The sequence below is a fragment of the Syngnathus floridae genome, chromosome 16 (assembly GCF_059516105.1).
Source record: "Syngnathus floridae isolate MCC-2025c chromosome 16, RoL_Sflo_1.0, whole genome shotgun sequence".
NCBI classification, from domain to species: domain Eukaryota; kingdom Metazoa; phylum Chordata; class Actinopteri; order Syngnathiformes; family Syngnathidae; genus Syngnathus; species Syngnathus floridae.
The window spans coordinates 3,720,238-3,734,512 of NC_142428.1; the positions used below are offsets into that span (position 1 = coordinate 3,720,238).

The 14,275-nt window shown below is 44.1% G+C and overlaps 1 protein-coding gene across 19 annotated transcripts in view; it reads right to left on the reverse strand.

The window, feature by feature from the left end:
- dph6 (diphthamine biosynthesis 6) overlaps nucleotides 1–14,275 on the reverse strand; it is a 135,465-nt gene that overhangs the window by 415 nt on the left and 120,775 nt on the right. For 12 of the 19 annotated variants that reach the window (XM_088400564.1, XM_088400581.1, XM_088400571.1 and 9 more), the window contains 3 exons: nucleotides 6,684–6,932; nucleotides 3,162–3,546; nucleotides 289–1,582 (listed from right to left, as the gene is read on the reverse strand). In XM_088400564.1, coding sequence (XP_088256690.1) covers nucleotides 1,464–1,582; nucleotides 3,162–3,546; nucleotides 6,684–6,932 — 753 coding nt within the window. In that variant the 3' untranslated portion in view covers nucleotides 289–1,463. Of the gene's footprint in view, nucleotides 1–288; nucleotides 1,583–3,161; nucleotides 3,547–6,683; nucleotides 6,933–14,275 lie in introns of those variants that run through there. The other 7 variants (XR_015863433.1, XR_015863431.1, XR_015863432.1 and 4 more) reach the window with 7 other exon arrangements.

Here is a 14,275-nt window from a genome sequence, read left to right on the forward strand (position 1 = left end):
CAGGCTGGTTGGTGCTCGGCGGTACACAAAGGACAACAACGTTGGTCACAAAAAAGCCACTTCTGTATGTGGAGCGGTCGCAGCTTGGCAGACAACGGGCGCATGAGAAAAGTAAATGTCAGCCTGTCTTTAGTCATTTTGCAAGCCGGGACACAAAGATCGTCTTGTCACGGAACATTACGTCGGCCCAGCCGCGATGGGCATGATTACGTCCTCGTGGCTTTGTCGACATCTATATGGAAACCGGATGGAAAAATTTTTTTACAAATGCAAGTTGTGGCTGTGGAGTTTACAGGAAAATGCTGCCCTGTGTTTATTTGGTTGTGTTTTAAATGTTAGTTCCCAAATAATAAATTCAGTTTTTCACTTTTTAATGCAAATTGAGTAACCTCAGAGACTGTTGATATTGAAATCATTAGTCGTCAGTATGCTATTAACCAATTTTTTTTTTTAAATGCCTTAAATTACAAGAATGAATGCACAGAAATGAACATTTGTATCATTCTTATGAAATACTTGAATTTCCATTGTAAATCCCACAGACCACAAACATCCATAGAGACTGTCGATGATTGATTTGACTTGCATACATGCATGATGTGACAGTTGTATCATTAAGAAAATCTATTTCTAGACAACTCCCCCTTAAATAATAAACAGGTACACACTTGATAGAACATTAGCTTGCTCGCTCATAAATAATTGCTTGTTTGTGTTGTTCAACCTGCAATAAAAAATGAAAAATCTTCAGGCTCCATTGGCTGCCTCCATTGTTCAATTTTTGATAGCAACAATCAAAACAACGGCGGGGCGGGTTGACGATCGATCGGTAAGGCCGCATCCCGCCGTCGTCTCGGGGCGCGTTGAGGATAGAATCGGCGGAGTGAAGATGCATTCCAACTCGGGTTCATCAATACGTTCATGATCTTTGAGAAAAGAAATGTTCCAGGAGCGTTAATAGTGTTATTTTCTTGGCACACGCACGCACACACTCAGGCTTAATTCCTTGCCTGCAGCGATGTGAGCTGAAGTCCCTCTCCTATTAACCAGGCTGCCTTGGAATCAATGGAAAACATAAAGAGGCTTAATCTTTTCGGGTGCCTGCTGCTGATTGCCTATTACACAATAATAACACACCTCCAGTCCTGTGGAACACGAGAGGGAGACACGTGGTCACCTAAAGAGACACACACGCCAAATCGGTTGCTTTACTATGACAGCAAAGGTGTTGTTAGGTCGGGTGCTACCTGAACAAAAGAGGTATTAGAGGACGGTTTGTCAGGTCTTTATCTTCACAGACTACAAGAATGACTTTTTTTTTTGTTTTGCAAAAACCTCCAGAATGAATTATAGTCCCCTTTATGACACAAAGATCGAAATCCCCAACATCCGTCACTGTCCCAAAACTACTATCCTTTTGGAGACACATTGAGGTTTGAAAAGACCTGATCCTGGTTCTGGTTCTAAGAGCTGAGCCAGCAGGACAGAAGGAGGATGTCGGAATCAGCCAAGTCCAGTACTGGAACCGGGGCCACGGACGGACAGGAGTCCCTGAGGAGTTTTTTCAAAGCGTCTTGGAGTCCTGGTGGAAGAAGGAGGGTGATATTAGCACGTGGCTCCCGACGGGCCTGCACTTAACCCCGTGACCGGGAGCTATTCGCAAATTATTGATATTCTTAAACCCCCTTTACATTCATTACAATGTAGACATATGTTAGAAAGGATTGAATTCCACATACGGACAAGCCAATATGCGTGAACAGGAGCGGGGGGGGGGGGGGGGTTCTTCTTTATTAGACACAGTTGTTGTCTTCGCCGAGTGCGATTGGCCAGACTACAGATGGAGAGCGGACATATGAGAATTCATGGAGCAAATGTCTCGATGACAGCCTGTCTATTTAGCGGCGGTCCGCCGGGATTGCCGTCCGGTCCCGATCTGTAACGCTAATTGGCCACAAGTGTGTCTGTCTCGCGGTTGTCTCATTTCTTTCACGAGGATGCACACCGGCTACTGTAACTAAGAATACGTCGCATATATATTCGATACCTTCGAGGTTCACGGGACTTTCATGCCATTGTGCTGGAAACCGAACGTTGTATGTCATGTTAGCCAAGGGACATGTGACCCAAAAGGAGGGCATGAGCATTTCTTGATAAATTAAGGCTGCGGTAGAACTGGAGGATTACCATGATTAATAGCCGATACCTTCGGGGCTCATTGGGCTTTTAAAGGAGTGGCCAAGGCCGGCAGCGGTGCGAGTTTTTAGTTGTGCTACGCTGCCTCCCAAATGGATCAAATTAGTCAAATGAACTGGCGATTATAGCAAGTGTTGGCCAATGAACATTGTTCATTTTGAGATGACTAAAGATGCTGAGGGGCACGAAAAGACCTCTGTAACGTTTCTTGTGTTCTACTTCCAGAGGTGCCAAAAGTAATCTCACTCCGTACAGTGGAAACAAAGATACTTGTTCAAAAATAGTCAAAGTAGGACTGTACCTTATACAAAAAGGAGTCGGCTCAATTTTTATGTTGGTGTTCCCAAAACAAATAGCTAGGTAGATAGCTAGCCGGATAAATAATCAGCTAGCTAGCTAGACACATAGCCAGCTAGATAGATAAAATAAATAGAACTCAGCTATTAATATTAGAAAGAAGGGTCCGTGACAGAGTGGGGGTCTTTGGATCGTAAGTAACAAGTTGAGACAAGATGTTTAAAGGTTTCATTCGAAGCATATGCCACGTCTATCAGCTGTGAATCCTCACGCAAATAATGTAAAGGGGGAAGGCGAGGGGGGGTTTACATTTTGCGTTGTCTGTGCTCTGACAGCTGCACCTCGTGACACTGCGAGCGCCGACGCCAGAGGTGTTACTTTTTTCCCCCTTTTGACTTTTCGGATTCATCGCCCCATTGAGAGCGGGCTGTGACCCATAAAGATGCCCAAAGGGTGAGGTTCCAGGGGGCGGAGGGGGATTCTCTTCATGTGCGTGCGAGCCGACTCCAGCTTCTCCGTGATGAGTCAGGCTCGGTTTGCAGGGGGGGAGCGGCATAATCAAAGTTGTTGACTCTGCTCCATCTGCATTCACATGCTTCCAAAAGTATTGGGACGGCGGACAGTTCCCATGTTATTAGCACAGTGTGACTTGATTTGCGTGCACAAACCTTCAGTGACTTGCTTCGCCAGCGTGTTGTGGCACTTGTAGAACACTCGGGCACACAGCGGCACCAGCTCAGCCTCCGTCTCCTTGAGGGCTTTTCCAAACGCGGCGCAGATCGCATCCGTGACCTCCCTTGCGTCCTCCGCGACCCCGGGATCAGTCACGGTCAGGCGCAGGGACAGCGAGGCGGCGCTTCGGTCGGCAGACGTTAGAACCCGGCACTCGATGCTGCAGCGCCGCAAAGTTGTGGTCGTGTGACAGGAAGTCCTTTGGCTGGGGTCATCCTGGATGGCTGTGACGTGGATCTCGACGGCGGCATCTTTGGGTAAAGCGGGCACAATCGCCACCACTAATGGAGGAGCTTGGCGTTCAGGTCTCGTAAAAAACTCCTGTAATGGAGACAGATGGTGCACAAATTGCTCAATGTTGCGCAATGCTCAAAAAATCTGTTAGCATTAGCATCAGTAACACCGACCGAGCAAAAACGATTCCATGTTCGTAGACGATTCCTTCGCAAAAACCTGATGATTGTACGGTTCTTCATCGTAAGAGTGTAAACAAGACCACACGCACGCACCGACTCTTCTTTACATGACAGCCGTGACAGGCCGTCCATTACCCGTAGATTGCGAGGTGACCCCGTCTAATGGTAGAGTGCAAACAACCGCCAACAGATCCATAATATGCTTTCAGCCACCATAAACAAAATGCTAACATGACAGGTCCTACTCGTGTCGACTTTTCACCTCTCCGCCACGCTCATTCCCCGGCTTCTCTCTTTTCTACCCCAACAGAGCGGCGGCCATTAGCCCCAACAAAAAGTATTCAGCGCGGCCCCCTCTAATAATACTTGGGGGCTGGCATCATCCGCTAATGGGACAGAAATGAGTGTTTTATATAAGCGCCATTTCAGCCCAAGTCGATAGGGTGAAAACACTTAACCCCCTTTTCAATTTGCTGGATCAATTTTCATCCACTTACACGGCACTCTGTAAGTGCGGAATAATAACAGGTTACCCTCGCTTTTTTTACTTGGATGCTCGCCCGACGCGCACACCAGAAAAAGAAATGATCGAAAAAAGCAGCCGCCGCCGACGACGAGAAACTCTTTGTCCTTTCAAGATCGATCGTGAACAGGTAAAACTTTCTTAAACTCTTCATCGTGAAACTATGAAGGCTGAGAGCCACATTCTTTGTTTACAAGAGCTGAAAATTGCTTATTTTTGTTATGTTTCGAGATAACTGTCTTAATATTAGTCATAATACTAGCATCGCTCTAATTTTTTTTGTTATTTCTAGTTATAACTCTAATGTTGTAAAAAAAAAAATTAACTACATAAAAAAAGCACTACTGTTTTCCAACCATGACTTTAACTTATATAAAATTACAAATTTAATCAGAATTTTTACCACTAAAATCTAGATAATTTTTTTTTCCAAATACATAACTTGGAACGCAGAGCGGAATTGTATTGTTTTTGTCAGGCTGGTCCCAATACTCGATCAATTGCGATAACAACAAGGTGGCTCTCATGTCAAGTGACAGCACATATACGCGGCGCACGCTTTGATAAATGTTACATTAGCACTTCTAGCTATTCCTTGTCAATAGCAATTGAACAGAGAGAGAGAGCGGGCGAACGAGGAGGGATGTGACAGGACTGAAGGGGTGTATTGAGAGGAGACAGGGGGGTGCTGACCCTTGCTCAGCCAGGCTTAAAAGCCACCCTGCAGGCCTCTGGGTTACCCTGCCTCGGCCCGGCCCGGTCTACCGGGAGAGCGGCGATGTGCTCCGGGACTTTGTAGTGACACGTGACTTGCTGACTTTTCAAGCTGTCCGACAAGCTCACGTCAGACTCACGTTTGTTCTTTTAGTCGTGTGGAGCACGGGGGGAAAGTTGCAGAAAAAGTTTGCGTGGTGGGTGGGGCAACTTCAACTTTGGTACTGGGCGAGATTAAATTTAAATCCCACAAAAATACATATATGGATTTTTTTTTATTGGGGGGGGTTACTTTGTTTACTTTTATTGAAGGCTATTTTTAAATGATCTTGAAATTTGCTCCATATTTGACTTTTCCGTACTTACGCAGCTTTTCCGCACAGCAGATTTCCCTCCTTCCTTCCTTCACAGGGCACGCGGCCACAATCCCCGCAGTGCCGCACTTAAGAAGCGTGACCCACCTCTCTCGTCGTGTTTGTTTTTCTTCTCCCCGCTAACTGGCGTTCGGGGCGCGCGGCCGAAAGAGAGGCGTGAAAGCCGAACGGTAAACACGGTAATAAGGAAGCGGTGTGAAGTCAGCCGAGCAGCGGGGAGCTGATGGGACCGCGCCGCTTAGCCGGTTCCCCTACATTTCCTGCTCAGCGGGACGTCGTCGGCGCCGAGGCCTCGCCGCACCGCCGCTGTCAGTCTGCTCTAACGTCCCTTTCCACTCGTCAGGATGTTTGCGTAGATGTTTAAGGCGTGCCAATGGTGGACAGCTGTGTGAATACTTGGACAAAATAACCTCATGAGCAAGTTAACAGAGCTACAAAATTGGCTCAAGTTGTCACATTTGGATTGGGACAATTTCAACAAACGCCTTATGGGGAAAAACTAGCTTGTAGCACAACACTTGGAGAACTTTAAAGTTCAAACTTTGTGTCTTTCGTGATCTGACCCAGTTTGCATTCCTAAGCGGCGACATGTTGTCAGTGCTTTTTCATCCTATGGAGTTACAAAACGTCAAAAATCACAGCAGCTTGTGAAATCTGAATATTGAACCCTTTGGGGAGAAAAAAAAGCCTCGAAACGGTTGAGAATTACCGCTTGGCTTTCCAGGAAGTGACACAAAGTTGACATCCTCTTTGCCTCGGCTTTTAACCCCCCATGCCCCCCCCTCCCCGATAGAGCCACATGTTGGATGTGCGCTCCCGCTTCTCTCTCTCCGTGCCCCCCTCGGGGCCTATTCCCACCACTCGACAGATTACAGTGGGCGGAGAGAGGCTGCCAGGGAAGAGACTGGCGGGCGCTCTGGTTAGACGCACGGAGCAAAGGGTTAGAAGCCGGGGCGGCAGAACGGAGGGTGGCGGCAGGAAAAGAGGGTTGGGGGGGTAGGGTGGGGGGGGGGATAAGCTGCTCTGAGAGTTGAACCTAGCTCCAAAATGGTCGGGGGGTGCAAAGGATTAGGGAGGCTCTGAGGAAGACATCTGCCTCTGCGCCAAGCTGCACATTATCAAAGACGCCCGCGCTTCCCACATCATCAAGTTTTCATGAGAAACGGCGGCGGCGGCAAGTATCAGTCGCAGCGAGCGGCCCCCGGGGGGACACACACGGAGAACTTTTACCTATTTCCCCCCCCCTCTTCACAAATATGACAAAAGTTTAGGGACACCTGATGTGGGAATCGGGGTAAAGGTGCTAGCAAGCTAGCTAAGTAGCTTGCAAATCAGGACAAAAGTATTGGAACGACAGGAAGACACTTCTACATTCTTCTGCACCTTACTTCACACGAGTGGCCTCCTATTTATTGATGCCTATCTACTGACCTGGTCTTCGTCCTCAACCTCCAGCGCGCGTTTCCATGCGGCCCGGATGATGGCGACATCTTGGCTTCTGGTGGCATAGCAGTGGGCCTGGACCGCATGGGCCAGAGTCAAATTGCCGATGGTGGCCTCCAGAACTTTCTGTGCGTGGCTAAATGCCAAACTGGCTTGCGTGCTGGTGCCTGCCTTCACCAGCTGCATGGTGCAGGGGACCAGTGCGATTTGGCCTGCGCAGAACACGGCGCCGTCGACCTGGAGAAGACAAAAGCAGGACACACCTCAAATAAACACATTCTTTACAGCTCAGAACTACTTTAGTATTAAAAAAAAACAAAACATTTTAATCAGTAAGGTGCTATATCAAATTAACATTCATTGTAAATATCCCTTGGTTAGCAGTGCATTAATCAATGAGGCCCACCTCCTGAATTTCGGCTTCTTATCGCTAACAGTTTTCATTTCGCACTTCACACAAAACGTGCCAATAGCGTCCCGGCGACATCAGTGCTATTTATAGGTGTAATTAAGCATGTGATAATAAGCTAATTCTCCGTTAAATACCTCTGCTCGCAGACGGGGTCTCGCATGACAAAAGTCGGCCTTGGATCTATCTGTTTAATGCGTAGAGATGTGCGAGGGCTGGTACTCAAGAGGTCAGGTCTTTAGAGACCTCGCATGGGGGGGTGGGGGGGTGGGTCAGCTGTGAGGATTTTTGATGCTAGCATGTGGTCAATGCAAATATCAGCTGGTGATAATTGCAGATCAGCCAACATAACTGGATCACTTAAATTTTTTCGCCACTATATAACTGCGCATGTTGAAAATAATCATGGTAAAATAATGGTTGTTTTGCAAAGTTACATTCCCGTTAGCATTCCATTTAGCAGTCATCAAAGGTGATGAAAAAAAGTCCGCCCGCCCCCTTGTGGTCGGGACTATCCTGAATTTTTTTAAAAACTCTTCCTCGCGACATGAGCTCACCCCATTTGGCATTCACAAAAGTTGGGCGACCGTTTAGTCAATTTGAATATCAAAAGGTGCTAACAGAGGGCTCCCAAGCAGGTGTGTGATGATCAATTATTGACGACGACGCTCTGGTTACTCTTTGTGGGAGGTGGAACTGAGGAGGGGGCGACACGGGCGAATACTATTTACATAAAATTAACGGTTCAAAAGAATGACTTCACACACCGATCAAACTTGTTAATTGACTGTCAATGCAGTGTTCCGTCGCATATGCACAAAACACACACGCACGCACACACACACGCAGCTACATTATTCATCTCAGGCCCTGACAGGGAAGTCAGTCCAATTTGCATGGGCGTTCCCGAAGTGATCAACAACCCCTGACGCCGCATGCATTTTTAATAGGAAGCCCCTTCTTAATATTCATGAGGGGGCAAACAATTGCACATGACATTAAACTTTCTATAACAAGGTAAGTCGTTTTCAAACGCTTGCCTTAGCCGTCTAAATGGCCCGCAGAGAAAAGACAGGATGCGGTGCACCCATACCGCCATTTTCCCCCCCGCCTCTGTTACTTGTGGAGTTGATCGATATCGGTGCTCACTGAGCTGAAGTCTAAAATGATGTCATAGGCATGTTATCTAAAATGTAGTTTCTCAAATTACATTTATCTCGACAGTAATGTTCGAAGAGTAATGTTATAGGAGTGTTGAAAATGTATTGTTCAAAATTCATTTATTCATTAATATTTTATAAAAAAATGTAATGAGATTCCTTATAGTAATGGTTTGTATTAATACAAATAAAAATAAATGTTTGTTTTTCCCTTAGCTTTTTTGTTTCTATCATGAAACACTATGTTGCCTTCATGTTTTCCCAGCGTCCTTCTTTCCGTAAAAAGTTTCTTTGCCGACGTCAAGTGAGGAACTTTGGAACTCGACGGCACCACTGTCGCAATGAGAAATGATGAGTTGAAATTGCCGTGACGTTACTTGTGTCCACACGGCACCGGCAGCTTGTACTTTATTGCTTTCCTGCTGTATATTTAGCCATGTGCCAACAAATTCTGACCATGATATACTGCTACAAAAGTGCTACCCATGACATGAAGCCCTCATAGTGGACCCAAAAAAAAAATAATCTGGTTGCTGTGGCTATGTTGTCGCTTCTTAAATACACTTTCCTCAAACAGAATGTATCATTACCACATTTCCATGTTGTTTGTCCTTAAACAAATGACTCATATTTGCGTCGGTTAGTGGGATTTTGATGGGAAAATCAAATCTAAGTTGTATTATGCATTATTACCCGATTAATCGAACTAAAATAATACGTGGAGAATTATACATAATATCTTGTGATTAAAGGGAATTGAACCTATATTTGGGGCAAAATTTGTTACAAAATATATCTTTATATTACATTACATTAGACTATTATGTTAGCTTATTAGCATTAGCATACAACTGGCTATGAGCAGTTATGTGCTTGCTATATTTGAGACTGTCTGATTACATGATCATTTGGTTCGATTAGACACTTGTGAGAAATTTTTGCTACTTTCTTATCAGTGACTTGTTAAAAAGTCACCAAAGAGCCTCGTGCGTGGACAGAAACTTTAAATAAATGCGCCCACGGAGCCACTGTGGAGCACTAATGGGGTCTTCTTTCAGGCAGAGATGTTTCTAATTGGGTTTATTTATTTATTTATTTTTGGGTCAGACACTTTTCCACAGATGACCAGATAGCGCCGGACTATATTTGGTCTCGGGAAGCCCTCTCGGGGCCAGGCAGCATTTTTTCCGAGGAACATCTCCCGGTGTCATTAGCAGAGTTTGGAACTGAGATAAAATTACCCGCTATTGATGAACAGTCAGGTTCTCTGGCTGGTTCCAAGGACAGGCGGAAAGAAAAGCATCTCGGACGCACCTTTGAGCAGCGCTAATGGTCACGTTTGTCCCCGCGGAGGTCTTATGCATAATTTAAGGAGGGAAAACGAGCAAGCAAAATGTGTAAAATCGGTTTAATTAAAAGGGTATAATGTTGCTTAATGCAAGGACATATGCAAATAAATTACAGGGGTAGTGTGATCATTCTGTATAAAAGCTGCAAGTGGGTTAAATAAAAGCAAATGGATGCCGCGCAAAAGCTAAATACAGAAGTCTTTGTTTGAATTTTTAACCGCACGAGGGACCGTTTGTCATTTTTCGCCAAAGTGTCATTTGTATCCCGAATGCGGATTAAGTCGCGGCTGAACAAAACGTGACGCCAACGCACAGATGTTGCATGTGCCATCTTGAATGTTTTCTTTTATTCTGAACGGTGGAGTCTGTGTGAAAAATTTCGATTCCTCCGAGGAACATTTTTAATTCATGTGACAAAACGCCAAAGTACTTATTCATGTGGAATCTTTTGCACTATTGAATGAATATTTCAGGTTTGGCAAATACTTGACAAAAAATAATTTGGAACAGTGTAGAAACCCGTCGACCCGAATAATATTTTGATAAAAATAAGTCATATGTTTCGAATGACTCAAGTGATTCATTTGTCAAATTTAAGCCCCGACTGACGTCCTGGGTCTTTTTTGGGCTGGAGCTCTTGAAACTTTTTTGTGGGGCTAATCTAGAATGATAACCTTTCCAAATTTCTCCTAAATCAAACTGCTTTCAGGAGCTAAACTTTCAAACTACCGACCAAAAGACGCACATCTGTAACCCAACAAATATTTTAACCAGCGTTTTTTTTTTAACGGACACCAGAGGATACACATTTATCAGGAAAAAAGCCAAACGGGCAAAAATATGCAAAATTCTCATAAAAGAGACTGATTTCAACATTTAGACCATATCAGGGACAAAAGCCCCCCTGCCCCCAAACGTGCCCTCACGTCTGCCCTTGACGTGACCACTCCACACACCCACACACAGTGAGAGTTACACACTGTCATGTCAGCTCTGGTCAACTTTATGCTGGTTGGAGAGGGCTGCCGCTCAGTCTCCAACCAAGGTCGGGTGGGGGCTGGGGTGGCGAGGGGGGGGGGGGGGGGGGGGTGCCTGACAGCGAGACGCTCAGGGGAGGCGCATCGCCAACGCCGACGGGCAAGAATAAACAAACACGTCCTCTTGCCATCACTCAAATGCGTGCTTGTTTTTTTTCTTTCCTGCTGGGATTTTCAAACATTGAGCTCTGTATTGCGTACAAATGTAGAATCGCGCTTCTATTTGTGGGACATCGATATTATGGGATCATTTTCGAAATGCAATCGGCGATACACCGAACGAAATAACAAGTCAAACTCACGAGTCGAAAATGTTACGTAAATAAATATTCCTTGTGATTCCCACACGTAGTTGCTATGGGGAATAAATAAAGCTAAAAACACGTCCGGGGCCGGGCGAGCTTTTTCATGGTGTTAGGCAAATGGCCCCGGCTGCCTTCAACTGTCGCCACCTCCGATCTTTTGACAAATTGCTTGTGAGGCTTTTTACGACTGATGCACATATCGCAAAAATCATTTCTGCCAAGCCTCCCTCCCTCGCTCCGTGTGCGTGCGTGCGTGACCTGCCCGTGGGGACATGACAAGCACCGCCACGCATCGCTCTATCAAGCCCGATCTTTCCAGGACAATGCAAATGATGACAAATTCCATCATCCTACATTATGCGCTTTGCCGCTAATCTCCCTAATTCGAGAGAATCGCGGAGGGTCTCGCCATTTGGGCTTGAGGGGCATGTTTGTCTGATTGAATGATGATGAAACGGCAGCCCTCACCCCCCCCCCTTTGCTGTCTCCCATCTATGACCATCCCTTCTTCTCTCGTCTTATCATGTCGTTCTATTTTGTTGCTGTTATTTTTTTTAAAGCACAGAATATAAAATGTCCACTCTTAGCATCCCCATACAAAGACCACATGATACAATTGAGCATTGTTAAATTTGAGATAAAACAAAGAGTGATATCATTGCTAAGAACACACAAAATGGGTGCAGTGCTGCCTCATCTCAACAGATGGCAGTATGGCTGCATGAAGAGAAAAGCTCCAAAACAGTCCAAAAAGCGACTGTCAAACATTTTTGGTTGCCCAAAGTCAAAATGTTCATTTTAATAAAGTACAAATTCCAGTACTAATATTGAGAGAGCTGTAAATCGTTGTCTGCGGGCTGTACTGCGGAAAACCAATACAAAGGTATTGCCTGCATTCATTTTTCATCAAATAACTACACAGAAATGTCTTACTGTAATGTCAATAACTATAACTATAGAAGAAGTACTACGCAAGAATATTGTTGTTATTATGTTTGTTAGGATTTATAAATAGGCAAAATGTGAAAAATATAACATGCCCTAAAAATGATTACACAATACTATAAAAATAAAGAAAATGTTGAATTCCTTCTCAAGAGATTAACAAACAAAAACACACTATAAAATATTCTAATAAAGTCAATGGATATATATTTTAAAGTTTGGCAAGAATTGTAATGTCCAAAATTATTCCTACCACCATGTTATGACTTTAAATATATGAATGGCCAAATGAATAAATATAGACAAAACAAGCTAATAAGATATTTTGTATATATTAAAATAAAGCAACAAAAACAAATGTCTAAAATTATTCCTACCACCGTGTTATGACTTTAAATATATGTATGGCCCAAAAACATACTAAAAATGACTATTATTATGATTAAATGAATATTCTGTATATATGAAATACAGCAACAAACACACACAAGAAACATACTCGAAAATATATGAAAAGAGGCAACGCATCCCTCAAAAACTTTTACATTCCAAAAGGAATCTTCCCATTTTAACTTCACAACCTACAACCACACCCATAATGATAAATCCATAACATCAATAAGAGATGTGAAATAAAAAGCCCCCCTCCCAAAAAAAACTAAACCCTCAACTAAAATGCAAAACAACCGCTAATCTTGTCTGAGTCGTCTGTGGGGCTGCAAAAAAAAAAAAAAAAAATGGAAATGCTGGCATATTGTTGCATGTGGATGTAATAATCATTTCTAACCAGAGGCATCCACTGTCACTTTTAATGTGCGCAACTTAAGGAATCGCAGAACTGGGGCATAATAATCACATACATCATCTGCTGCTGCCGGAGCAAATTCCTAAAATACAAAAAAAAAAAGGCTGAGGAGCATCAGTGTTACATTTGCTAGTCATTCTTTGCTCCTCTTTTATTAATCTTGTGCTCTCCAAACAAACTACAAATGAAACCCACAGATCATGAATAACGGAATACTCAGTTTAATCTTTTTCTTTGGGGGAAAAGGTTGGTTTTTTTTTCCTTCCCAATGTAATATTACCTTAATATGTATGTTCAGCCCTTTTTCACATGTACATTTTCTATAATATTTTGTATTTTTATTATTGTGTTATTTTAGATTGCTAAAAATGATATTTTCCACATTGCCAACTTCTGTGTTTGAATGTGATTTATTACGATTCAAATAAATACAGGATTGTATTCCTTCCTATAAAATAAAGTGCATTTTCGTTGTGTATTAGGAATGTATATATCTAACAAGGAGCATCCTCCACATCCTTCTTGCTTGCGTGTGCTCGCGTGTGCGTGTGTTTGGGCCCTGTCAGCTCTCGTCATTGCAGGAGGAAGAAACGCAAGCAGGCAGCTCTGAATATAGCAGCGAGTTACCATAGTAATGGGACGGTCATACATCGCACTCATTTCACAACAGCAATTTATTATTTTTTTATCTATGCATTGCCTCTTCACTTATTGCAACGTACAACTAAAAAAGAACCATGTCAAGCCGCCCATAAATAGGGGGGAGCCAATACCGATCATCAAGACATGGGAGGATCTGAGAATAATTGACGTGTTTTGACTGAGTGTTTGCAGTTTGTTGATAGCGGGAGTGTCACGGTGGATAGCGGCGGCGGCGTAAACACATACTGGCGTGTCTGCAAAACCTCTTTCCACTCTACCGCACATACGCACGCACACGTCAACAAACAGGAAGCATGTGGGTCTTAAAGAAAAAAGGACAATACAATTGCTTTACACTAATATTGAATATTAGATACACCTAAAAACAAAAATATTATTAAATATTATTAAAATATTATATATATATAAATAAAAATAACACTGCAGCCTGTTGATTGGTCAACCAAAAATCACAATGGCAGTTATGACAACGTCATATTTAAGTATTAGATTACCGCCGATGCAGCACTTGTATCGGATCTCATCAATTGTGCATACGGAACTCATGTTGTGGCCATTTACAAGCCGAGCGTGTCCCACTAGCAAGTGTACGGCACAAAAATCCTATTAATAATTAAATATGGGAGGATATGCGCGTCTGCCGTGCTCCTTGCTTTCCGAGGCGGTCGAGCACCAATAACAATACACGGCGAGCCCCTCAGAGGCAATCATGCTAATGAGTGCCAGTGTGGCAGTGGACAGAAACCCAGCGCATTGACGGAGCAACTGTGACACGTCCACTCTCTCCCCGTGTCCTCACTACATGCTCATACCAGCCCGTGTCCACCACGTGGTGCTAGCTGCAGAAGAGTGGTGGGAAGGGGCGGGGCTGTGGGGGCTACAGTCACCCGTTCAAATACCCCCCCCT